The sequence below is a fragment of the Silurus meridionalis genome, chromosome 7 (genome assembly GCF_014805685.1).
Source record: "Silurus meridionalis isolate SWU-2019-XX chromosome 7, ASM1480568v1, whole genome shotgun sequence".
In the NCBI taxonomy this organism is placed as follows: domain Eukaryota; kingdom Metazoa; phylum Chordata; class Actinopteri; order Siluriformes; family Siluridae; genus Silurus; species Silurus meridionalis.
Window position 1 is genome coordinate 17,395,828 of NC_060890.1, and position 28,000 is coordinate 17,423,827.

Genomic DNA, 28,000 nt, shown 5'->3' on the forward strand with positions numbered 1-28,000 from the left:
AGAAAATGTACATATATAAACTTTTTGAACATTCACAAATAGCAAATCCTTTCATGAGTAGCTGGCACCAGCCATTATCGTTTTATTTTTTTATTTTGTCATTATTTGCACAAATATCTGTACAGTAGCGAGACTGGGCATATTTCCAAAGAGATGGGTAAGGCTAATATGAATGATGGAAGCCCTAGCAACATTTGCGGTGCATGCAAGATGCAACATTCTCTAAAAAAAGAAAAAGAAATAAAAAGTCTAACCATTGCATTCATAAATGTCTTAATCATGCATATATGTAAGCAAAAAATCCATTTACATTTGATTTAAACTTAAAAAAAAGAGGACAAATATCAATAACTGTACAAAAAGTTGTGCAATCATGCTCCATTACACAAGCTGAGAACATATAACGATAAACAGAATCGATCAGTGCATTGAAAAAACCTTCTCTGCTGATTATCCCAAAATGTCTTCTTCCATCATTTCTTCACCAGCATTGAAGCAACAGTTAGTACCATGTTCAGATAATGCCTGTTAGATATCACTGCCCTGTCTGACATACAGACACATGCTTATGCACGTTTCAAACCGCCCTGAGGTGGAAATGTAGCAGGAAAACAAACCTGGTTTGAATACACGATCTGTATGAACTCTGCATTAAAGATCTGCCTACAAGCTGAAAAGAGTACAGAGTCACGAAGAGTCATGATGTTCTGTACACATCGCTTCAGACCCACAGCTGCTTAAGTATGATGCACTTTCCATAAAAGGCATGCAAACGTGTGCGCCATACAATAAATAAATAAATAAATAACTCGGCTCAGGGAACTGTTACGTAAAGCCTGGTTAAGACTATTAAGATGGAGTCGTGTATATAATCATAAGTCATAAGCACTTACAATCTAGAGAAATGGCAGCATAATAGATAGAAAGAAAAAAAAGCCATACTATGCGTTGTTCAGATAGAGAACTAGTACATAGAACATTAAAAGTAGACTATATGGACAAAAGAACTGGAACGCCTGACTTTTCCAGCCACATGTGGTCTGTCCACAAACTGTTACCACAAAGCTGGAGGCACACAATTGGATGCGGTAGCAGGACATTTTCTCTTCGCTTGAACTAGTAGATCTTGACAATGCGCCTGTGCACAAAGCAAACCCCTTGAAGATATGGCTTACATGGGTAGGAGTGGAAATTCTTGATTGGCCTCCTATAGAGCTCTGATGTCAACTCTATTGAACACCTCTGGGATGAACTGGAATGCTGACTGCACCCCAGGGCCTCCGCACCCTGCATTAGTACCTGACGTTACTAACGCCCACGTGGCTGAGTGAGTACAAATCTCCAGAAGCACACTCCAAAATATATTGGAGGTCATTATAACAGCAAATGAGAACTGAATGTTGATTGAGACGCTCAAAAGCACATATATGGTCACGTGTCCAGAAACCTTTGTCCATATAGTGTCCATGTAGACAAAACTAATTAGATGGAAGAAAGTGATGGACAAACTGAAGCAATATTTATTGGCTATTCTCTTAAAGCCAGAGTGAGTTTTTGCTTGGCTTTAAATATGATACTACCTGTAAGGAAGGAGAAATGCTGGTTTGTTTAAACATTGATCGTTAAATATTGATCGGTAAATCCCCCTGTATTCCCATTTAAACCTTTATATCAAAATGTTTTTCCCAGATGTGTTTACACGCGACTTCATCTGAGGATTCAGAACCTTGCTCGACAAGAAATTCAATTTGTTCTTTTGCACTTCCGATAATTAGCTCTATACCACAAAGCCACACAGATGATGCAGTAATCAGCAAGAGGTAGAACAGCCATCAATTCAATCACACTGATGTAAGTAATGGCAAGGCTGTCATATAAAACCAGCTAGAAGTAAAAAATAAAATGAAATGATTACAGTTCAGAATTTTAGATCAATGATTTGATAACGTGATCTGTCTGATCTGATCGAAGGATAATCAGTAAGTACAATTTTGGCTCCTATTTTGAATGGCACAGATCAAGTCAGCGCATTACTTCAAAGCAGTGCTATATTTATAGTGTCGTTTGAAAAGCAAGCCTTCTTTGATCGCTAAAAAGTTGAAAACCATCTCTGTGGCAAGAATCAGACATGAGGTATTTGCAAAACTGTAAAAGACGTTGACATTCAAATCTATGTGAACGATTCCTTAGCATCTGGTGATGCACGGCAATTCAAAGGACACAGGGTGCAGAAACTATTAAAGTGTGTCAGAAATGTGCGAAAGTACGAAGATAAAACAACACGTTCCTTCTGCTGTTCTTTAAAAATCCTATATTTCATAATGTGTCTTAAGAAATTTCTACCCCTGTCTTGTAGGCCATTACATTACATGGTAAGAAGATTGTCCATCTGTAATCCTTTTTTTTTTTTTAATAGGTTCTGCTACCCCACTTTTATAGTTTTCTTCTATATGATGGTTTTTCTTCCAAAACCATTATGCATACACATAATTTGCACTATAAAAGGTAAAAAAAACAAACAAATGTAACCTGGAAAATAGTGCTGAAGAATAGACTCTGTTTCAGTATTCTGGTGTCCTAAAGCAATGCTGGATCTGAGTGTGTGTTAGTGAGGCACTGAGAGAAAAAGAAAACAACTCTTCTCACTGCACGGCTCATCGCTGGGAACAGTGATATTACAGCAAAAAAGACTTGTGTTACAGCAGCTCAGAAAGGAGAGTTCATCCCCAGTTTTGTCTCAAACTGGAGTTTTTGCCTCTTCTGGTAACGCACACGTACCCTGGAACGAACAGGATTTATATTACTGCATAGAAGTAATTATAGAAATCGTTTCAGTTAAGCACCAGTATTTCTTAATCAGACAATTACAATTACTCTCTTGATCCGACTGTTCTGTACCTGATCTCGTGCAGTTTGACCGCTTCATTGATGAGCACCACCACCACAGTGGACAGCGACACCAGCAGCCACACCTCCATTGGCACAAGGCTTAATGTAAAGCTTTGACTTTTCTTGTCGTTATAAATATTACTTCTGTCTTGCCATATATGATAATCAATTATGGCCTGCACCACCTGCCCCAACAGCCTATAAGAGAGAGAAGAAATCAAATCAAATTTTAGTTGTCACATACACTTTCATACAGAGTACAACATGTAGTGAAAAGCTTTTTACAACTGTCCAAAATGTAAACAGAAATGAAATGTTCTATAGAAAGTATATAGAAATATAAAGAATAAAAATTGTAATTAAAGTCTAAAAATAAGGATAAAAAATATGCAAATGCAAATACTGTATCTTAAAAAAAAAACAATGCATCGCGATACAAATGCCAACTTGCATCCGATGCACACTTTTTTAAATCGATGCATCACTTCTTTAAATCTTATGCCGATGCACCAATGCGAATATGTGGATAGTTCAAAGGATGAAACTCGATTACAAAAACAAAAATTGCAATAATGGCACCAGAAAATAGTGCCATTCAAACCTTGTTTGTCCATTTAACACATTCAGACCCAAGTAAGAAATACAGAAATAAGTGATTTCATGTCAAGGTGTTAATGATCGTTTTTACTTGTCAATTAGTTATTAGTTATTATTGTTATTAGTAGCCACACCTCATTTTGGGGCTTTGTTCCTCTATTACATGTAAGTAGGTCAACACACCTTTTATTAGTCAGTCAGCACTTCCATGTATGGAAGCAGCAAAACTGATAAAAAAAAAATAAAACCACATGACTTCCTGTTAACCTACACCAGTCACCTTCTCCACCCACACATGCACATTTACACACCTACACATTCAGATGCAATGTGAAACGCATATACTTACACAAGAGGCACAGTGAGACACCACCATGTGTTGCTGAAAGGATTCTTCCTCCACAGCGGCTGAGAACGGTGCACGTAGCTCAGAGAAATAACCACTATGAAAGAAAAAGAGAGAGAGAAAGAAAGAGAGAGATAAGATGATGATCACTTATACACAGTAGACCATTATACAGTTCCTCCATGCTGTTACTTTACTATAGGGATGTGCGATATTGACCAAAAAAAAAAATCACAATATTTTTACCGATAACGATAATGGGTTTGCTAAAATAGAGTAAAATTTTGCGAGTAAGGTCGCTCGTATCTTTGTTTGCTCGTACTGTTAGTTGCTCGTACAATAGGGTTTTACTGTAATGTCAAAGCGTTCATCGTTAAAAACTTGTTATAATCAATATTATTGTTGACGATATATTTTGCATACTCCTACTTCACTTATAATATACTTATACTTTATATTATATAAATGTATATAATAAGCAGTTGCTGGGGCTCACCAGTATGCAGAGCCAGGAACCCTGCCATGACTTTCTGGATGAGCAGCAGACCGTTAGATAACTCCTCAAACCACTTTTCAGATGAGCTGCAACCAGAGATAGAAAAGGTGATTAACCTGTTCATCAATAATAAAAGCACCGTTGTTTGTGACCATCGGAAGTGTTTAGCGTGTGTACCATGTAGTAAAGATGTGGCTGCAGTTAGCAGTGTCATTAGCAGAGTTAGCCAACACTGCCTGCAGGGAGAATCCGAATCCCAGCAAGTAAACACACACTGTCAGACCAAACTTGAGCAGGAACCAACCCAGGAAGTACTGCTGGGTCTGGGAACAGAATAAGATACATTCCACGTCAGCATAATGAAGTTAAAAGCTCAGCATTCTCATTTTACTGTCATAATGGCATAATAACTGTAAAGTCACATCTTGTATGATGCATTTTGTGCTAAATCTGAGACTAATCTGCACATTTATGAGTTAAAAAATAAACTTGAGTTAAAGAAGGGGTACAGCAGGTAAAAAAAAAAACACGTTTACTCCAGTAAAAGTGCTCCCTTTAACTTTCACTGGAGTAAAAGTACAAACGTATTTGCCTTTAAATGTACTTAAGTATCCAAAGTACTATGATTTATTATGACTATAATGTTCCTATTATCATTTTTGCCACAAGACTCTTTGCTTAATCAACTCAAATTATGTAAAAAGACTCACCGAACAACAATCTATTAATAAAATTATATTATTGAGTTGAACACTGATATCTATTTAAAATATTATGAGCCCAAAACATTTTAACTACTTCAAAGAAATCATGCAAATAAGCCCAAGGGTGTTGCGAGAGTTTCTCAGGAGATTCTTCCATCATCTATTCCTCTCGAAATGTTCTGCTTGCTGTTGAACTGATGAACTGTATGTTGGTGAATAAGTAGATTCCATCAAGCGCCAATCAAAAAAGTTTAAAAACAGAGCACCTGCTCTACTGTGATTGGCGGCTTGGTGTGTGCTTGACCAGTTTAGCTTTTATCCACTCATAAATAAAAAGAAAACGACTAATTTTGCAAAATGTAGTTAAGTAAAAGGTCATATACTCTTTGCAATGTAGTGAAGTTAAAGTAAAAAGTCTCCTAAGTAAAATACTTCAGGAAATGTACAGATACGTGAAACAGCCACTTACATTTACTCGGTTACTCTCCACCACTGTTAAGGCCTTATGTGTACAGACAGAATCAGAGTGCCCATTCGTAAAATGTGACCAACCTTACGAGGGATGTCATCCAGGTTTTTCCCAGTAGCCACTGCCATCACAGAGTTGTCCGGTGGCTTCCCCAAGAAGGACAAACTGCAGACACACAGGTAAAATCCTTTAGCTGCCATATGCCAACAAGCTATAACCATTTCAAATCAACTCAAGACTCAAGACTCGACTTGAAATGGTTATAGCCTGTTGGCATATTGCAATTTGTGGCATATGGCAATTTGTGCATCAGTGACAGAAAGTCGGTTTTCTCTCTCACCTCAGCAGTGGGTAACAGAAGCAAGAGAGCCACAAAATGTCTGTAATGTTTAGTGGAGGTGGAAGCTGAGTAAGACAAGCCAAGAACTACAAAATAAAAACATGACATTTAAAAAAAACCAACTCAAAACCTCCATGTAAAACTGCCAATATACGTAATTCACGTCAAAGCGTGAATGTTGTTCATTTATTCTGTGATCTCGCAGGCAGCAGGTGTGCCAGATGTGGTTACCTGAATGATGACCAGCGTGAGCTGGCACTGCAGCAGAAACAGGAAGCACTTGCGAATGCCATATGTGGTGTGTCTGGCCTACAAAAAGAACATGCACAACTACTTCATTCTCATTTTATATGGTTGATTTCATGTTACACCATTTCCACGAAAAGAATATACATCAAAACAATACGGTTTTGCTGCAGTGAGCATTTGTATACAAAGTGTCCCAAAAGTTTCCATAAATAAAGGAAATGAACACTTGTTTATGTGGGTCAAATTTCTCTTGCCATTTATTCACACAGTTTATGTATAGTGCTGTGAAAAAGAATATTATTCAAAAATATATTTTTTTAAAGCTGATTTTAATATTCCACAAATATACCACATGTTGTCAGACAGGTTCTATTCAAGTGAGTTCCACTGCTAATAGTTCATTATACATTTATTTAAATAAAACAACCTGTAATTTTTTCTTTCATTTCTTTAATCGGCCAGATTCCACTGATTGTCTTTGTGAAAATTACAGCAGAGGAAACACACTTCCTGTGAAGTCATACACAGCTGAAGTGCACAACTGAGCATGTGTTACCTGCTCTATTAGCTTGACCAGACTGAAACTTTCTCCCTGGTGTAAGGAGACGGAGCAGCTGAGGCTGTTGAGATGAGAACTAAGCCGCAGAGGGGTCAGTTCCTCCATCTCCTCGTTCACAACACTGCCAGACGCATAGCCAAACATATCCCAAGAGCACCGAGATGGGTACAGAGGATCCAGAGAGATACTGAAGTCAAACAAGCACAAAAACACACAATATATAACACGACTTTCTGCACATTATTCAAAAATTTCAAAAAAGATGCTGACTGACCTGAGATCACTCTGTATGAACAGGCAGCTGTTACGGAAGTTAGCTGAGCTCCCCAAACAGCATGTCACCTCTCTGTTCTCTTGCATTATCTTCATCATCTCACACATGGCTGTAATGCACCCGAAAGGTAACAGGTGACAGTTACGATGTCAATTTTAGGCCACAACACTGCAATCTTTTTTTTTTTATGAACCCACTGCCATTTATATATTTTCCATCATATTTTTTAAATTAATGTATCTTAAAACTTTTTTTTTATATTTTTAACACATACCTACTTATACTAAATTCACACACCAAGTCAAATATTGCGATTTTTCTACAGTGATAAACAATAATATTGCTGCAGGAAGAGAGAGACCCACTTTCAGGAGTGCAGTCAGTGAAAAGAGGCACAAGCAGTGGCACATTGTCAATGTTCTTCAGGTGGGGACGGACCTGATGGATGCCACGAGGCAGCTTAGCCTACAGCAGGAAAAAACAAACAAATAAAAAAAAAACAAAAGAAGAAAGTTTGATTCTTTCAGGTGGATAAAGTCTGCCAGTTCTTCAACCAAGCACTTCAGACAGCAGAAAGGGAAACTGCCTACTCGATTGCCGTCAGCGAGGAAGCTGGGAACATCGCTCTCTGTAGCCTGGAAGCTGGCGAGATCTGACTGGCCTTCATCCTCAGCAAGTAAAGGCCCCTCAGCATCATCCCGGGAATCTATGCAAATGGACAGTAAATTAAAATCCATCTAAACAGTTCAAATTTTAACCAAATAATTTGATCTAGCTAAATGCAATTGTGTTCAGTACTTCAAACGCAGCTTTCAGCAATTTTGAATACCTGGCAGAAGATCATCACGTAGAGAGCCTGTCTGACTAGGGCTAGAGGGAGCTCCATCACCATGGCCATCTCCGTTAGGGGTCAGAGAGATGTGACAGTTCCAACCCGTTTCCAAACCCATCTTCTCTGCAAATACCTACACACACAAATTCCACACGAAGCCACACAAAAATAAAACCTCCAAATCATTGCAATTATAAGCTTCAGATTTCCCCAGAGTTTTGGTTATTATAGGAATATAATAATAATAACAATTAAGTTATATTCAATTCAATTCAGGATTATTTGTATATTTGTCCATTTTTAACAATGGACATTGTCCCAAGCAGCTTTACAGAAATAAAAATGCAATAACATTAGAATTCATATATTAGTGCCGATAAGTTTGTCTCTAATGAGCGAGCCGGTCGCGTCAGTGGCAAAGGAAAACTCTCTGAGATTGTATGAAGAAGAAACCTTGAGAGGAACCAGACTATATTGTGAACCCATCCTAACCTGGGATGCACTAATGTCTATTCCTTATAGTTCCATTACTGTTGAGGTTTTTTCATGCAAACTCCAGTCCTATGTGATTGTAGCAGACTGTATATATTAATTACAGTCCAAATCCATCCTTGTATTTCTTCAGTTGCTCAGTGACTAAATAGATCTTTAGGCTGTTCATGTGGAACCATCCTCACTGGTCTCCAGTTGAAGAGAATCAGGTGGATTGGAAGAAATCGATATATACGGGATTCATGGGATGATGCTGAGAATTTGTATAGAAATCTTAGACATATGATTTTGTTTTTTAAATACTGTATTTTGTTTAATTTGTTTTTGCACATTCTGTTCTTTCCTTTTGTTTATTAATATTTAATTCTTTAATTTATTTGCTTGTTTGCTAGCTCTGCCCTATTACACAAGAACTACCAAACAAAGTAGGTGTTTCCTGGACGACTTGTGGAGTCACCGCAAATGGGATTTAAACCCGCACCACTCGGGAGCCTGTAGACCTAGTTTTAATAATGACTACCATATATTATCTCTGATCCAAAGGGAATCGCATTCAACATTAGTGAATGTAGTTTTGCTGAACACTGGTAGTTTTGGTGCTTGACGGTACCTTGCTGCGCAGCTCGTCCTCTCTGGAGAAGTAAACAAATCGGATGCAGGCTCCCACCAGGTTCTCAATTAGCCGCACCGTGTCCAAGCGGGCCTGGAACTGTGACGACACCATGCCCATGAAAATCTGTCCGCTTAAAGCCTGGACACAGTCCTCCTTCTCCAAACCTTCCCCTATCCCCTCTGAAACATGGAAAATGAAGGTGATTATAATAATAATTAAAATAAAAGATATTTGTGTTTTTTTGGTCATTTTATTGCCAGCCCTAAGAGAGATTAAAAAACTACTTCTCCGTCTCTCTCACCGTCTGAGCTCCAGCTGTTGCGGCGGCCACTGTGTTTAATGGGCGTAGTGCTGGGAAGCTCCACTCCGGAGAAGAGTGCTGGGCCAGGCGCCAGCTCCACACACTTCCCGTTTAGCTGGACCGACAGTGCTACCTGCATTGGTTTATATGCAAATGCAGAGCAGTAACCCGACAGACACGCGCTGGTAGAAATCCTGAACCTTCTTCCTGTAGGGGAAGAAAAAAAAACTACTCCTTATTCTGTATGAGGCGATTTTATATACACATGAACACAGATTGACTGTGTGTGTGTGTGTGTGTGTGTGTGTGTGTGTGTGTGTGTGTGTGTGTGTGTGTGTGTGTGTGTGTCTTGACCTGTCAGAGCCAGAGAGGGGGTAGATGTCAGTGCCATCCCAGAAGTCAGTGCAGGCCTCCAGGATGAGGTCAGCTGAGCCGTGGGAGAGCATCTGTACATTATCTGGAAGGAAAAAAAAAAAAGATTAGTGAAATGACCAGAGCAAAAAGAAAAAAAACAGGAAACAGACAGAGGCTAAAGTTTGCTCACTGGTTGTGCTCTCTCGCACTAGAAGGCTGATCAGATGACTAATAGGCGGCTGGCGTTTGGTGACATGTTGAACGCGGCGCGTGCACGTCTCACTCGCCTTGTCTCCGTTAGGCAGCTGGTACAAAGCCAAATGGTTCTCCTGGTTAAAGAGTTCTCGTGCTCCGGGAGTAAAACCTTAACAAGATCAGCAGCAGATAATAGTCAAAACAAAGAGCTCTAATTAAAATGTATGTTTTAAACACTAAATAAAACATAAAACTGGTAAAACAAATGAATAGAGAGCTCAATTTGATGCAATCTAGGACAACACTATATGGGCAAAAGTATTGGGACACCTGACTTTACCAGCCATATGTGGTTCTTTCCCATACTGTTATCTCAAACCTGAAGGCACACAATTGGTGGTGTCTTTGGATGCACAAAAGCATAAAACGTTCCCTTCACTTTAACTATGAGACCCAAAACTGTTCCAGCATGACGACGCCACTGTGCACAAAGCGAACTCCATGAAGATATGCTTTGCATGGGTTTGGGTGGAAGATCTCCACCTATAGAGCTCTAACCTCAACCCTATTGAACACCTTTGGGATGAATGTAAAAACTGACTACACCCCAGGCCCTATTCACATCATCTACATCAGTACCTGACTTTACTAACACCTTCAACAAAATCTAGGGCAACATCTTCCCAGAAGAGTGGAGGGAATTATAAGGGCGCATTGGGACTAAATGTGGAATGCGATGCTCAAAAAGCACATACTGTACTTATGACCAGGTGTCCGCAAACTTTTGGCAATATAGTGTATATTAAAGTACATTAATATGTGCTGTGCTACTTCGTATTTCTTCACCAGTGCAGTAACAGTGCTGAAATGCTTCTGTGCGTACAAGTTAACACGTTCACCTATGAGGCGAGACAGTTCGCAGAGGCCCCAGGGAACATGCACAGGAAGCACCGCCCCATGAGTCTCCTGCAGTGCCAAGTTGGACAGGTGGTCTGAGAAGCGGCACAGCTGCTGAGTGACTGGAGCGTTGCACAGGTTTAACATGATGTTCAATCCCAGCGGCTTTAGAGAGGACAGGTGGGCCTGCCAACCCGAGTCGTCAAACTGAATACTGACAGGGTTCTGCTGGTCCTGAGACAGACTCAGCATCTCCAGATGATAGTCACACACAAAGTCGTCCGCCTCGCACAGATCATCTCCGCACAGCTTTTGACACACAAAAGAAATGTTAGAAAAATTTACAGTATGGGAAAAAGTCTATAGCTAATCAACTGAATCAAATAAATAAAGAAATAAAGAAAAAAAACGCCCTTATGGGCTCACATTAGTGAACTAGAGCTGAAAAAATTCCTCTGGTAATTTGAGTAATTCGAATACAAAAAAACTTCATTTTGATCATTAACTCCACACGGCGCAGGGTGTTTCCCCATGGACCGTTATTACTGAGTACCACCTGCTAAACTCTGGACTGGTAAACAAAGAAGACGCCGGAGAATGAAAATTTACTGAACGGGAAGATAAAAAGCGAGGCGCGAGAAGATTTTTTATTTTTTTTTTATTTACATTTGCATTTTAATGTAATATGCCAAATAATGCACTAAATGGGTTTAAAGTTTACACAGAAATTCCTATATGCAAATTTAACAATAAAAATGTAAATTTTTCTAAAAAGTAAACAAACGTCTTATTTTCTCTTGTATATTTAGTATTTCTCTTTAACAAAGAAAAAACTCTTCTTATCTGATTACTCGATTAACCTATGGAATAATCTATGTAATACTCGATTACTAAAATAACCGATAGCTGCAGCACTTTAGTGAAATAATACATGACATAATAGCAATTTTGCAAAATATGACCTGACAAAGGTCATTCCTACTTGCGACTTTTGGACTCTATTGTAAATACCAGACATTTATGCAAGAATTAATGACATCCAAGGTCCAGCCACTGCAACACACTACAGATCCACAGTCGACAGTGCAGAGCTACAGAGCTAAAATAATTCATAAATATAAAAACACCTGAGTGCTTAGCTCCTCTCCCCCCTCAGTGTCATGGCTGAAGCTGACATTAGAGCCTGATGGGTGTTTGGAGCGTGCGGTTTGAGGACCTCGGCGTGTTCGGTGCACGTCACACGAGCGGGCTGTATTCTGCGACACCTCGCTGGACTCCTGCTCATTAACTTGATGCACGACGGATTCAAAGGTGTGCACGTTGAGGAGCGCCTCACCCTCCTGAGCCTACAGAGATGGCAGATCACAAGCCAGAAAAAATAAAAATCAGTTGCGAACAACACAACAATCCCCAGCTTTTTAAACCAACATAAAGGATCTTATACATTTACATTTGAAAATTCCATACTTTTCCAGACTTCCCTAAAGATTTTTAAGACCATATTCACCATCGTAGTCAGAATCTCTGATGAATTCCATGTGTTTAGTCACATGATCGGGGTCACTGTAATGTCATTGCAACTGCTGCCTCGCTACGTAACAACTAATCACAGCTGTGCAGCTCCAGTCTAGAGCTGTTCTTCTGGCAGCGCTAAGATTAACCACACCATTCGGCCATTTCAACACGAATACGCTTTCAGTTGAAAATGCATATTTGGCCATCCGTCCACACTGAGGCTGTGTTTTCAATCAACGTTTCAGTCAGAGTTTTTAGTCAGTACCGCTACGTTTCAAAGAGCCGGAAAGTAAATAAACACCAGGCGCAGGTCGAAGCGTCTTACGGTTTGCTCATGCCCACAGCCACGAGGGAGCCTGGGGACTGGGACTTAAGCATTTTCAGACGTTTCAGTGTGGATAAGAAACTTTTGGGAAAACAAAAGTGTGGCCTTTCTTTTATACGCAATATTTTTTACAAATTAAAAAGTACGAAAACACCAATATTTTTGTGTCCTTTAAAAAAATAATAAATAATAAAAAAAATTATAATCCAGACCTGGAAATCACTCAAATCAAATTCCATACTTTTTTCCATACTTTTCCAAAATGCGTAAGAACCATGTGCTGATATAGATCTCACTATACAGTTCATGCCTTAACATTTACCTCATCTCTGTCGTCCTCTCCTTCAGTACGACACAAAGAGTTAACCGACAGATCATCTCGGAGATCGTCCTGGCTGTCGTGCGGCGGCTCAACACGCCCGCTGAAGAACAGGACTGTCTCTGGACTAGGGTTGGGCCAGGACAATACACCCTGCTTATCCACACAGCATAGAACCTGCAATGGTGACACACATCAATTTTCAGTTTCCGTGTCAGAACAAAAAAACATAACATTTGTGAAAAATACAAAAATGAGTTTCTTTAGTGACTTAAAGAAAACATACCGCATGGAAAAGCAAAATCATTGTTCATGAAAAAAAGCAATCTGTGCAAGTTAAGTTGAATTTTTTCTAACGGTGTGAGACAGAAGGAGGCACTGACCGTGACTGAACCCAGGTTGCGCAGCAGGCTCGAGGTATAACACAGTGTCTGAGACTCTCCTTTCAGAACACCAACGAAGTGTCTCCACACACAGCGCAGCATTTCCTAAACGCAGACACACACAGTTTTGGATTGGTCAGTTCACTCTGCAGAGAAAATACAATAAAAAAACAAACAAAAAAAAAAAAAAAAACATATGCCCCATTAACATCATCTAGATTTATACAGCGGACTCACTCATTTCGAATTATAAGAGATGCATGCACCTGCCTTCAACAAATCTGCAGAACAAACCTGATACAGAAGGACCGATTAGGCTGGTGAAGGGGAAACCATAATGAATCGGCCCCTTCCATATATATGCCAACACAATATTCACACCGACTCTGATTTCTATACTAAATTTGTAACATTAACGTTGTAAAATTTATGAACAACTTTTATTTATTTATTTATTTTTTAGTAGAGAAGGTCCTAGGACTCCCACTCAGATTGCTGTTTTCCATATTTTCCTGTGGGTTTCCTCTGAGTTCTCTAGTTTTCTCCCAAATGCATGCTGGTAGAGGGACTGGGCCTGGGTATGATTACGTGTGCGAATGTGTACGGTGCTCTTTGATAGATTGAAGTCCAGCATCTGACCAGGATGAAGTAATTACTAAAATGAATGACAGAATGAATGACTGCTGATTATCCACTGCTTAATGACACACCACATGGCCACTTAATTTTTTATTTATTTTTTCTTAATTGAAAACTTACAAAAGAAGCATGGGACAAGGTTTATAAGGTAAACATCTGCTATACCAAACCAAGTTCACGAATGTGAAAGCATGAGAGTTTTTAAACAAATGAAGACACTGCATTTTACAAAAATAAAATGAATAAATACACCTATTAAAAATACAGTACCTAATATACCTATGCTGAATGTTTCATGCAACATCAACAAGTGCATACATTTCAATAGACTGCAGCAGCAAAACCATATAAGATGAGGATGAAGATGCCAAAAACCCAACAATACTGCACAAATACAAGTCCATCTATCTATTCATGCATTAAGACCATCACCAGAACCTTTCAAATAATAATAATAATAATAATAATAATAATAAAAAACTTCATGCAAAAAAATCACATGAATGTAAACCAACTCAAAGTAATGTGATGACAGACAGCTCATTCCCATGCTGTCATCTCAGGACGTTCAGGCAGCAGTGAGAACGGGACAAAATCATGCAGAGTGTGAGTGTGACTGGTGCAGGACCTGCATGAGCACCAAAACGACAAGCTAAAATAAATCAACAAAACACACCTTATAAAACTTTAGCCCTTAGTATGGCAATATCAGTTGGGCAAGATGGAAAGATAAACATTACACAAGCAAAAGGAATGAATGAACAAAACAGAAACAAATACCAGTGTAAGATTACCATATTTTCCAGCCGTTCTGGAACAAACTTCTCAAAATTCCATCTGCTTCTGAGAATACAACGTTTTCAACATATCTACTGGAGTAGAGTTGTTTATTTTTTGTCCTGTAAGCGCTGTGCCGTATTGTCTTCTGAACTGAAAACTTTATTATTGTCGGTCAGATCACTGTTGCTATAGTAACGGTAATCTCTACTACTACAGGTGAGAAATAATTCCTTTGTCTTTCGATTAAACAGCTTTCGGGTATTCGTGTTTACTGTAAAGCACAAATAATACGTTTGATCTTACAGTCTTATGAGTTTGATTTAATAAATACTGCCATTTTAGTCTTAATTCTTCAAAACAGACAATCTACTAACAGCAAGTTAGATTTTGTAATTAAATCATTTCCCCTACACCTTTATTTTAGTCCAGAAAATATGGTAAGCCAATGTTTACGTGTAAATACATAAGCAATGGCTAAGTAAAAAGGAAAGAAAATAAATGAATATGTAAGGCTCGTGGTGGTGATGGTGGTTCTATCCAGAGCAGGGGGGGAGGAGAGGGTGAGAAGGAGGAATACAGAGGATGTACCTGGGAGGACACCACTTCCGTGTAGCTGCTTAGAGTGTCCTCAGAGAACTTAGCCAGCTGGGACGAGAGAAGAGGCGGATTAAATCCTGTCTGGAGACGCCAGAGTCTCGTCACTCACCTTTGCTCTCATGGAACACTAATCCTTCCTGCTGCTTATCTAAGCTGAATTCATCATCTAGTCAATCAATCTAGTAAAATCAATGTGCACGCCACATACACCGTGCAGGGGCTCTGTTACTGAGGAGCTGGAGCAAAAGCCAGGTTAGTTATACAAAAAAAAAAAAAAAGATGTTTAAGATTCATTTTTTGCTAAAAACTTTAAACAACATCCTTTAAGGATTAACTTGATAAAAAAAAAAAAAAAAACTTTTCAAAAGAATCAACAAAATTAATGTGCATAAGTATTACAGTCCAGCAAAATACGTTTAATGGAAAATAGATTGTGACAGGAGAGACACGGCCAACCTACTTTCCTGATCTCAGTCTGATTATCGGAATTCTATCATCAACTAGACACTGCTTTTTCTATTTCCGTTCTGTATTACAATGTTTCTGGTTTGACCTGGACCACATCATGAGGGGGTGATAAAGTACAAATGTACCAATGCCCCTAGCTTCCGCTCCTTGAAAGCAAACACAGAGAGAATGAGTAGGAGCTTCTTCCTGCAGGCCATTCGGTGTCTAAACCAGGAGACACTCAGAAACTAGTACCTAAACTTCTCTCTCGGTCTCACCTTTCCATTGCATTTATGTCACCTTATACCAGCACATAGGCACTTTAAAGACAAATCACACTGCATCACTTTAATCTGTACTTCTGGCAATATTTTTTATATATATATATATATATATATATATATATATATATATATATATATATATAAATAAATAAAAGGTTCATTTATAACTATTTTAATCTTAACCTTATTTCATGGCTTTTATTTGTAACTTTTTTTTTTTTTTTAATCCTATATTCGATTTTTTCGATTGTCATACTCTGTATAAATGTGTATGTGACAAACAAAATTTTAATTTGATATTTGTCAATATGCTGGTCATTTTATTTATTTTGTTTTGTAAACATTAAATTAACTATAAACTATATGAATCCAGCATTTATAGCATGCTTTATAAAGGATTTCATGTGGTCATGTGTTATTATTTATTTACATTTTTGAAGTTAGATGAGATACTGGTATGCCTATAAAGAGAGAATTGCGATCTTCAACAGCTTTCTGTAAAATGCAAACCTTTGACTAATCACAATGAACCTAATGTGAATGCCATTATTCTAACTGTGCCCTAATATGATGCTCAGTAGTGGAGCTCTTAGGATGTTATTCTATTTGGCTTATAACATAAAAACAGACTTCACAATTCCAATCCACTTGAAGTGTTTTTGTTATCAAGGAGACACCACTGTCAATCCTGATGCATGCATATACAGCCAAAGGTTTGTGAACACCCAGCCACCACTTTTTTGGTTGTATACTATAATATATCTAATACAGCCACACAGCCGAATACTAGTGGCACTATTGGTTAACGCTTATTAAGTGAAAGTATCACGCCCGAGTCGTTTATATCACCGAGAATCAGGTGTTAGTGAATCAAAACAATGACTGGAGCTCACCAGGCCTGTCGGAGAGCTGCGGCTGAATTCTGCTAACACTCGCGCCTCTCCGTAAGCGATGACCAAAACCCACATGACAGGAAACAGCAGAGGTAGAATGGGCAGCACTCCCATCATCTACATACCACAGGGTGAGAGAACAACCATAATCATAATTACACTAATGCATTCTAATACAATAGAGAAGCCCTGTGAACTCATCTAGGACTAGCAGAGAACTGGAGCTTCACCTGCAGCTGAAAGAAGTTGAATTGCCCTGGAGTTAAACCGGGAGTCCCGCAAAAATAGCGGATTGTATTCACAGTAAAAAATGCCACCTAGGAAAAAAAAATAATAATTTTTGGAAATATATTAATAGCATTAAAAATGTATTTCGAGAAGATTATTTTTGACTTACCAGCACAGCAGGGCAGGCAAACTTGGCTATAAGGGACTGCACCGTGAAGCGTTCGTTATCAAGAGCCGTGAGTGGTCGTGAGAGCGCGAGTTCGAGACTGTTCCTGTTTGGGGGGAGAGGAGGTTATTAAAACAGACCCAAGATAAATGTATGATATAATCTCATGGCACATGCTCACTGTATGCAGCATGAACATTTCAAACAAACAAATCTTGCCAAGTCAGTTTATAATATCTTAAATCACCACATACTCCACATAAGCTCCTTCAATGTTATATTAGTATCCATGCAGATATTGCAAGACAAATCCTTAGATGGTTGAACAAGAACATGATATACACGGATCATTCATATAATTATGGCCACTGATCAGGCATAACTTTACTCTTCTTCAATTTGAGCTTCAGGAGCTCGTCTGTTGGACCGGACTACACGGGTCAGCCTTCGCTCCACACCTGCTCCCATGACCCTGTCACCGGTTCACCACTGTTCGTTCCATGGACCACTTTTGATAGACACTGACCACTGCAGACCGGGAACATCCCACAAGAACTGCAGTTTTGAAAATGCTCTGACCCAGTCGTCTAGACGTCACTATTTGGCCCTTGTCAAACTCGTTTAAATCCTTACGCTTGCCCATTTTTCCTGCTTCTAACACGTCAACTTTGAGGACAAAATGTTTACTTGCTGCCTAATATTTCCCACCCACTAACAGGTGCCATGATGAAGAAATAATCAGTGTTCTTCACTTCACCGCTCACAATGTTAAAATGTCATAATATTATGCCTGCTCAGCGTAGAGCTAGCTTTCAGTGTACAAACTGTAAGCTCCACCTGATCTTCTCTTCACTTCACCTGATCTTCTCCTTCTCTCCACCTGATCTTCTCCTTCTCCTTCACCTCACCTGATCTTCTCCTTCTCTCCACCTGATCTTCTTCTTCTCCTTCACCTCACCTGATCTTCTCCTTCTCTCCACCTGATCTTCTCCTTTTCTCCACCTGATCTTCTCCTTCTCTCCACCTGATCTTCTCCTTCTCTCCACCTGGTCTTCTCCATGTCCTTTACTTCACCTGATCTTATCCTTCTCTCCACCTGATCTTTTCCATCTCCTTCTCTCCACCTGATCTTCTCCATCTCCTTCTACTTCTCTCCACCTGATCTTCTCCATCTCCTTCACTTCACCTGATCTTCTCCTTCTCTTCACCTGATCTTCTCCTTCTTTTCACCTGATCTTCCACCTGAAATTCTGTAAAGCTGCTTTGAGACAATGTCTGTTGTGAAAAGCGCTATAGAAATAAACTTGACTTGAAAACACCCTGTAACAATTTTAACCAATGTCAATCACACACACACACACACACACACACACACACACACACACACACACACACACACACACACACACACACACACACACACACACAACCTCTACTAAAAAACACAAGCATTTGAACAAAAACATTCCGACATGCACATCAAGATTAATAGGAATAATATAATGAATGCACTAGTCCTTGTTTCCTGTTGGAAATGACCTGATATTGTCGAGAATGGGGGTGCGCACCACCCTGAAGAGGCGGTGCTTCTGGGGGCTGTGCGGTCCCTTCCTATTATTTCCTCGAGGAGAGGGAGGAGGGGAGAACGGTGGAAACAGATCTCCGGGCTCCAGCACAATGTGTTCATCATCCTAGGAAGAGGCATGTGAAAGTAAGAGAGGCAGGGAAGGTCATGTCACACGACCAAGGAGAGATATGTTTGTTATATCACTAGATCACATCAGCAAACACACAAAGCCTCTGTGAACCACAGGAAATTGGAGACTATCATAAAAATCACCTTAATGCCTCTAAGAGAGACGAATGCTTCCTGGCCTGGCCTGAGTGCAATGATGTCGCCTTCCACCAACAAGCTGACAGGAAGATTAACCAACTGCTCATCACGGTAGGTCCAGTGCAAACACCAAGATGGCGAGGACGGTGTGTACAGGTCAGGGTATCGAGAAGAGGCCCATCGGATTGGCTGTCCTTCACTTCCTTCCAAGTGATCTAATAAAGATTGAGTCAAAATATCAGCTCTGTGAATTCTTCCAGGTTCCTTCATAGAATCTATTGATGGTATAATATAAAAGTTTAAACCAATCCCTACTGTTTAGATCCGAAATGATGGATTTCAGCCGCCGCACCATCTCGCTCTTCTTCAGTCTCTGCTGACGTCCGATAAGGACGAGGTTAAGCAGGAGCAGGAGAAAGAGCGCTCCTGCATTCACCAATTCTATGCCATCGCTGATAAGACAGAGGACAATTTAAAAACAATCACGTATTAAAAATCTAATCCGAACATTTTGGTTTTTTTTGGGGTCTGAGTGTCTAAAAATCAGCCCTCACTCAATATGGTAAAAAGACCATATTAACAGTATAGTGCATTTCAAAAACAGAGCGGACATGAATTCAATTAGAAACACTGATGTGTCCATCAACACACTGATAAACACAAGCTAAAAATGGTTAAAAAAATTATTAATAAAAAAAGTATAAATAATAAAAATGTTTTTATGGTAGTATTTAACTTAGAAATTAAAGAAATACAAGGTTAAAAAAATAATCATGCATCAGCGATCATTAGAAACAGCTTGAATTTAGTAAACTGATCCAATATTTCATTAATAGCATTTTTTATTATTTGTTTGCGATAAACACAACCGAGGTTTATGAAACTCGAACCCATATGCACTTAAATCATGCAGCTACATTCGCACATCATATTCGCTCTTTTGAAGCTTTTGGAATTATCAGTCAAAAGAACGAAAAGAACTGCAAGATTAAATAATGTGTTTTTGAGGTATTTGAGCTTTAAATATGTTTTTTTTTTCTTATTTTATTTGTATAACCATAATCTTAATCATAAGAATAATAGATACATTTGACTGTATTCAAGATGTTTGTGTGACAGATTTTGGGCAAAAAAGTACAATATAAATGTGGAAACCAGAATCTTTTAAATATGTCGAATTTTTGTGGTAAATTTCGAACATTTGTGTAAGCAAGCCGTTATCCGGAAGTACTGCTATTGCAGAAAAGTAAAACCTGCTTATTTACAGTTGGTATGATGCACGCTTTCCTACATAAACTGGGTGCCCATATTTAGTCCATATTTACCCACGTTATGATCCAATCGGTGGCCTAGCTTGTGTTTGTTATAGTAATTCTAGCACCCAGAAGCAGGTGGATTTAAGACACCCCCTCAACCTAACTCACCTGCCCTTTGGCTGCTTGTCTTTGCAGCACAGTAAACCAATCACTACAAGCAATGTGAAAGCAGCTCCAGGCCAATGGAAACAGGAGTGACGGTCGTTATGGTGGAGGAAACTCTTTGCCCACAGCTCCTGCGTAAATCAAAATATAGCTGAAACCAGCGGCACAAAGATCCGTCATACACACTCGTGCAAAACAGAGCAGTCCTGGAGTGAATTACCTTGATGGTGCATCTACGCTGGCTGGGCTTCTGATGCTGCTCCAGAAGGTTGGAGAGCTGATCCCGGAGTGTTCCTAAAGCCTGGGCCGTGGTCAGACCCAGTGCTGTCACTCCATCCTCCTTAAATAAAAACCGTAATAGCACACATAGAATTACATCCATCATAACGTTTAATGATCCACTTAAATCATGTCTAATTACTCACATGAATAATTGACTTACATTTTTCTTACACCGAGGGAAAAATTACAAAAAATGAGGGATGGTATTTCGGGAACTATTCGATAGCATAGTTTGATAAGTTATGCCTTGAAGAAAATTCCAAGATACAAAAGCATTGAAACACCTGCCTTTCCCAGCCATATGTGGCGCTTTCTCAAACTGTTACAAGAAAGATGGAGGCACACTGTTGTATAAGTATTTGGTAGCAGTAGCATCTATATTTGACTTCACCTGAACTAGGAAGCCCAGGCGCACAATATAAGCCAGTTGAATGGAACATCTTGCGTGGCCTTGAGTGACCTTTAGGATGAACTGGGTTGACCCTACAACAGTACCTAGCTTCAAATCTCCACAAATGTACACAACACTACATGTGGAATGGGATGTTCAAACAGCACATTTGAATCTCATTGTCAGGTGCTGACAAAAGTCCATATATTTTACATACATATCTAAAGAAAATACATATCAAAAAGAGTTATTCTTGATTCTTAGGTAGCATTTATAAAACAATTTAACAAAGAAACAAAATTATAATAATACAAAGCGATAAAATACTGTCCAGGCATACATTACACAGTACATTTTCATATTTTAGACCACTTTACAAAACGAGCCCATGGGTTGAGTTCATCACTATTTGCAAGCAGCACTTTATCTACATGGATGAACATTCTCTGTTTGGGAAGTTACACAGGCTTTCAGAAGAGTGTGTGAGAGTTTAGCATTATTTATTCATGTTGGTGAGTGAAACTCTTTAGTCAGCCTGTTCTCAATGTATTCAAAATCGAATGACAAAGATTTGACATATAAAATAACATAGGATTTGATGCAAAATTGAAAACAAATCGAACACGTCTGGTATGAAGAGAGCACAGCAACTGCATTTGCAATTCGATGCTGCAATGCATTATTGAACATGCATTGAATTTCGATGCACATGTCAGGAAGTTCTTTTCATTGCGGGAGCAAAGCTACAAGGAAACGGGGGAAAAAAAAGGGAAAAAAAGCTCACTGCCTGATAAGGCCAGAAAGAGGAGAGTGCGTTCCCACAGTATCCTCTTGCGCGACTTTGAATAATAATAATAATAATAATAATAATAATAATAATAATTTAACCTTTATTCGTCCCACAGTGGGGAAATTTCTAGTTTTTTCGCATATCCCAACTCATCTGGAAGCTGGGGTCAGAGCGCAGGGTCAGCCATGGTACGGCGCCCCTGGAGCTGATAGGGGCGCCGTACCATGTGGTAGCTTGGCTGTGCTGGGGTTCGAACCGCTGACCTTGTGATCAGTAACCCAGAGCCTTAACCACTGGACTACCACTGCCCCTAAGGACAACTGCATCAGGCACTGCTGGGATCGGAAATCGCACTCCCACTTGTGTATTAGCCCTGCTCACACTGGAGCCACGGAGCAACCGTCTATAAATAAACACGACGGTTTCCCACAGCAGCTAAAGAGAGAGAGTGGAGTTAAAAACCAAAAAGAATGAAAGATGTGCAAACATCTGCAGGTTTGATGTCCATCTAGGCTCCTTACACCCTCGCTCACTCTTTTGTTGCCTCTCTTACATACATATGCAAACCCTATAAACAGTCGAGGTGGATTGTGCCCTCCTCATTGAAAAACATGGACATACAGACAATTGAGGCGAATAACATGCACACATTTTCGACAGGACGTCACACATCCTACTCTCACATTATCCTTCCAGAAGAGAATTAAATCTTTCAGGGTCATGGCCAAGTGGGTGAGGCTGTTAAGCCGACGCAACACTGTGTGTGCCAGCGTGTGTGTGTAGGTCAGGACAGGGTGTTGGGCAAAGTGGAAGGCTGCTGAATAATGCATGATGCTGTTTCAGCATACAGACTATAAGGTCCAGCCACCACGTGTCTGCCGCTGAGCGATAAGCCCAAGCAAAACGTTCACGATGTCAAAACTTCCCCTGGTACAAACCTATTGTGCAGTGTTGTAAAATACGACTGTCAACTACGTTAAACTATGTTTAAAATGTTTTTTTTTCTAATTTAAACTTTAACGTGAGCACGGACACGGACAGACGGCAGAGGAAGCCTCAGACAGGCTACAAAAAAGAAGCCCTTACGCCTCTGCATAGCAAACGTTTACTCATATCAGCAAATGCAGCACTTTGCTGTCTCAGCGGCGCCGCTGTGAGCTGGAAAGCAAATGATGGACTGGCAGCATCCTCAGTGACCCCTGTGTCCCAGACTGAGCTTTCAGCTCTACTGCTTTACCTTTTAACAGCTCAGAATTCAATCAACAAGCAGTAGCATGACAAGCTGAGGATTAATACAACTGATCCAGAGCTTCAGGAGCACACCTTAATTAGAGATGAGATTCATTTCCCTGCAAGATCATTAGAAAGATTCTCGCTTCATACTATGAAATAATTTTTTATCTACTTTCATCATGTTAGTAGTTGAAAGTGACCAGGAACAATCACTTCAGCAGATATATCTCAAATACATATTAGGGCTGCAACTAGCGATTATTTTGATAATCGATTAATCGGACGATTGTTTTGTCGGATATAAAAGAATTTTTTTTTTACTGTTTTGCTTATTATAACTATATAAAACCCTTATTCAGGGTATTTGTGTATAAAAGTGTGCTTAAAAAATGCAAAAGCCACGTCTTGAGTCGAGCTATTTTTAATTAAGACATTTTTAAAGCTTATAATGGCTGCTTGCTAAAGTGTGCATGCGGGATTTTAAATAAATCGCCCCGATTAATAGATTACCAAAATAATCGTTCGTTGCAGCCCTAATCGAATCCATCACCGTTGCGAGCGAGCTGATTGCGCAACCTGATGCTTACGAGTCACACCAGAACCAGTGAGACTGTCCCGAAAATAGCGAACAAACATTTTACACGATAGCACTCGATAAAACGATACCAATTTCACACCAGGAGGATTATACAGTTTTTCCACACTCTGTTGAGGTTTCGCCTTCATCCAGACTCCAGTGCGTTTTTTTGTGCTCGTGCATCACTGTGGTACTTCCATACAACACAAGCTCCGCTTTGCATAACTTGCAGTTTACAGTGTTCTTTGTTGAGTTTAATATAAAATGCTCCCATGCCTTGGATGACTTGTGACGCACATTATTTCCTGCTGCCGGTTGACCCTGTACTCTGCACCATTTCGCAAGCAGCCGTGGCATCTTACCGTCACGCAAACACGTAACTTGCGCAGCTCAACTAATTGATAATGGCATTAGTTGGCAACGAATTCCATTATCAATTATTAGCAATTGTATCATTAAGTTGTTGCAGCCCTAATATATATATATATATATATATATATATAAGGGCTGCAACAACTTAATGTACGTTTGCAAACTACACATTGAATTTTATACCATTACTAATAGATATGGTGATAAAATACATTGTTGACATTTCAGCATAAGTTGGTCTAAAGGCATGTCGATTTGCATTTCCACAATTCCAATCAATCCACAATTTTGCACATCCTCTAAAAACTACCAACTAAAACCTCCAAATAACTTTTTCTGAAATACATCTTTTTTTCATGTTCTATGAAAATACAATGATTTTAGAGATCAAAGAACAAGTCGTGTGATATAACATTTTTTTTTGGTGTTATTATAAAACTGCTGTTAGTCTGTATGGCATATTTATTCTAAGACCACAACTCGTAGATGAATCGTTTTCTGAGGCCCCGAACAGGACGCAGTGTCATTAAAGGCACAGTCCAGTTCTCTTTATTAAAACCAATCTAAACTGTGTTACTGTAATTTTGTATCCTCACACTGCAAATAAATGCTGAATATTCGGTGCACGATGTTCATTTATTCATTTATTAATCTGCAGTAATGTATTTTTTCGCAAACATGGCACAAACTACTAATCTAAATGTTCCAAACAGAGAAAAGTAACCAGGGGGGAAAAATAAAAAATATATTTTTTTTTTTTTTATTATTTAAAAGTTTAATTTCGCTGGACAAAAATTCCAATTCAATAACAATTAAGGACACGAGATTTTTCTCATAATAACAAATCAACAAACAATACAGAACCTCTGCTTCGCGGAAGGTTACACACAGACACTGTAAAATCAGGTATCAGAGAAAGTACAGTGATCTGAATTGCTGATCAGTAAGTCATGAGCTGAATCTCAGTACAGTCAAGCTGCCCCTGTTGGTCCTTTGAGTAATTGCTGACAATTAGACACCTAAATTGTGAGCTGCTTTGAAAAAAAGGCGAATCTAAAACCTACCTGCATTTTATCATGGAGCTCCATGGTGACCCGCGCGCTCTCACCATGCTCCGTGGGAGAGGCGGCACCGGTGGTCAGGCCCGAGTCCCGTTCCGCTGCTCGTACACGCGTCTGCCAGCCGTCAAACTCAAAACCTAACTGTGCTGCCAGTGTGAGAGGAGAAAGAGCAGCCTCGCTTTGAGAGACGGGGCGTATGCAGCGAACGTCGGCCTCAGCTGCTGCTTCTACTTCCACTACAGGGCTTTATTACGAGCCAGAATTACTCCCACGGGCCGTAACTGCTTCCCTGTGGAGGAATAAAAAAAAACAAAAGGACATCAGCTCTGGCAATTGAATGTAATTCACATAGCCAAAAATGAGCCAACATTTAGCTTATAATCTTTAAAATTCAAATGTTATGAAAAGCGATGTCTTCCTAAAAGTACAAATTCCAGATCCACTTCGAGAACGGGAGAGATCCCACTTCCCAAACAGAAGCGGTCCGAATCCAGCATGTGATACAGACATCTAAAAAGCCAAGAAGACAATTCTCAGCACACTTTTACTGCAAAGTTATGCCAAAAATCTGAAGTATGAAGGCAACATGCATTGAAACAAGTTCTGTCCTGCGATCTGTGCCGCCAGGAAGATCCCCAACATGCAGGAAAGACCCTCATACAAGCAGCACAGACTCTTATTTTAAACGTATAGTTACCCAGTGAACACTTGGCTCTAGTATGTTCACTTAATATTTGCATATCAAGTGCTTAGGAAAATGTTTACCCTTTGTCTCATCCACGGACGAGAGAGAGAGAGAGAGAGAGAGAGAGAAAGAAAGACTTTCACTAAGCACTCTCTTACTTGTGCATGCACGTGTATACGTTGCCTCCACGCTGGAGCGGCACACAACCGACTGCTGCACGACTACACGCACGCACACACACACATTTGTGCTACAAAAGAAATAACCCCATGTGATGACAGTAAAACATTTACAGATCGGGAAAGCAAACAATACAGAACCGTGCAGCACAAAACTGCCATGAAACGTCCAGAACGGCATGACGGAGAAAATGAAGGACAGAGCCATCGAAGAAACATTGGCAGCAAAAGTACGATGAAACCAAGAATACACAGAATCTTTGTGGTTCACGCGAGGGTACCCAGAGTGTTCCACTGTTAAAGCTCATCCACCACAAGGCGACTGTGCATGCTGAGATGCTTTGTGCATGCTGAGATGCTTTGTGCATGCTGAGATGCTTTGTGCATGCTGAGATGCTTGTATAGAGTGATTGTTTTGAGTTATCTGTCCTGGTTTTTTTTTGTTATTAACACCATTCTGTGTAAACTCCAGAGCAGAGACGCCCAAACTGATGTGATGCCAAATATAAGAAGAGAGGGAAATAAGAAGTGGAAAAATGCCATTTGGAGAAACTAAATACAGACCAGCTTCATGACTCTCATGTGTTAGAGGTCACTGAATAGCTGTGTTAGGCTTTGGAAACTATCGTACTATAAATCGGATTGTTTCTCGTTGTAGTCCAAGTTTCACTGAACTAGAACTTCTAAAATAAAACTGCAATACTTAACCAGATGGAAGATTCATGTTTTCTATTTATTTAATATTTTAACATAAATAAGAGGATATACGCCAATGTTTATTTTCATATAATCTTTTGTATAACAACATTTATTTATTTATTTTTTTTACATGGTCCTCAATCAAGTTTGATTTTTGGCATACGATAAAGTTTGGGCATCTCTGATCTCGAGACTGTTTGTAAAAATCCCAAAAGATCTTCGGTTTATGAAATACTCAAACCCGCACGTCTCCTACAACCAACAACTCTATGATGAAAGTCACACTTTTTCACTATTCCTCTGTGTGATGTGAACATTCGAAGATGCTTGTCAAGTGTAACTGAATGCTTTTATGCATTGTGAAAATACATGCAGGCCTGTACAGGGGCTCTGAATAAAGCAGATAATGACTGTATATACTTGAAATAAATAAAATTGCATTTCATAGAATGCAATACTCCCATACTTTCCAACTACAACCAACTATTACTGCATTATAATATATTTACATAAACCTGAACAATGAGCACAGACAAGATCAGGAAGAGGTCATCAGACACATTATTTACTAACTAGTCAAGATTTGCTGGATTGTTATTAGTATAAGTTACAACATGTTTATAAACCAGATGTTTCTTTTTATATCCAGTGCACATCTGGCCAGGTGTAGCACCTACACATATCACTTAATACTATGTAGCTTTAACAGTAAATCTAAATGTTACAGGACAATCACTCCAGCAACCGAACAGGCTAGTTATATGACAAGCTAGTTATAGAAATAGACGATAAATATTTCCAGCCTCCACCTTAAATAAAATACTTTAAACACTTTTAATAAGCGACCAAAACGCACAAAATACGTTATCAGATTTGTTTTCCTTTTGCTGGTTGGACACTGTAGTATTAATATCCATGCTGTGGTCGTATCCCAAACGGGGCTCTGTTTACTATTTAGTGCACAACATATACGTTATTTCATCACCTATAAAGTGTCCTTAGACAGCGAACACGCCGCAGTTTGGACGTATTGCCCTCTGTGTCCCACAGCTAGCGAGCTGCACCTCTGAGCTCCAGGGTTAATAAACTACTCCTAGACGCAGCGTTGGCACGACAAAGCGAGCAAAACAGGCTTCTGCTAATAGTGTCAACTTACCGAACAGAGTAGTTACATCGTGAATAAGACCGTAGGATCATCCGTTAGTCTCAGAGCCGAACTAACGCTGTGTATCTGTCCGCAAAACCTCGTACTCCATCCACTCCCTCCGAGCGGCCATGTTACAGACTCTAAAC

The 28,000-nt window shown here is 39.5% G+C and overlaps 1 protein-coding gene across 1 annotated transcript; it reads right to left on the minus strand.

Annotated features, from left to right (window-relative positions):
- Nucleotides 1-54: 54 nt before the first annotated feature.
- Nucleotides 55-27,997, minus strand: tmem94 (transmembrane protein 94). Its single transcript, XM_046853920.1, is given in 33 exon segments — nt 55-2,779; nt 2,899-3,087; nt 3,836-3,929; nt 4,329-4,414; nt 4,506-4,651; nt 5,585-5,666; nt 5,842-5,927; nt 6,073-6,150; nt 6,647-6,836; nt 6,924-7,032; nt 7,289-7,388; nt 7,514-7,629; nt 7,753-7,888; nt 8,858-9,039; nt 9,162-9,340; nt 9,342-9,368; nt 9,516-9,618; nt 9,706-9,879; nt 10,610-10,916; nt 11,735-11,953; nt 12,770-12,943; nt 13,150-13,254; nt 15,157-15,213; nt 16,790-16,906; nt 17,020-17,106; nt 17,187-17,289; nt 18,723-18,874; nt 19,024-19,232; nt 19,333-19,469; nt 20,442-20,569; nt 20,659-20,778; nt 25,148-25,433; nt 27,864-27,997. Coding segments are annotated over 32 exon segments (4,089 nt in total). The 5' UTR covers nt 25,172-25,433; nt 27,864-27,997; the 3' UTR covers nt 55-2,706.
- Nucleotides 27,998-28,000: the final 3 nt, after the last annotated feature.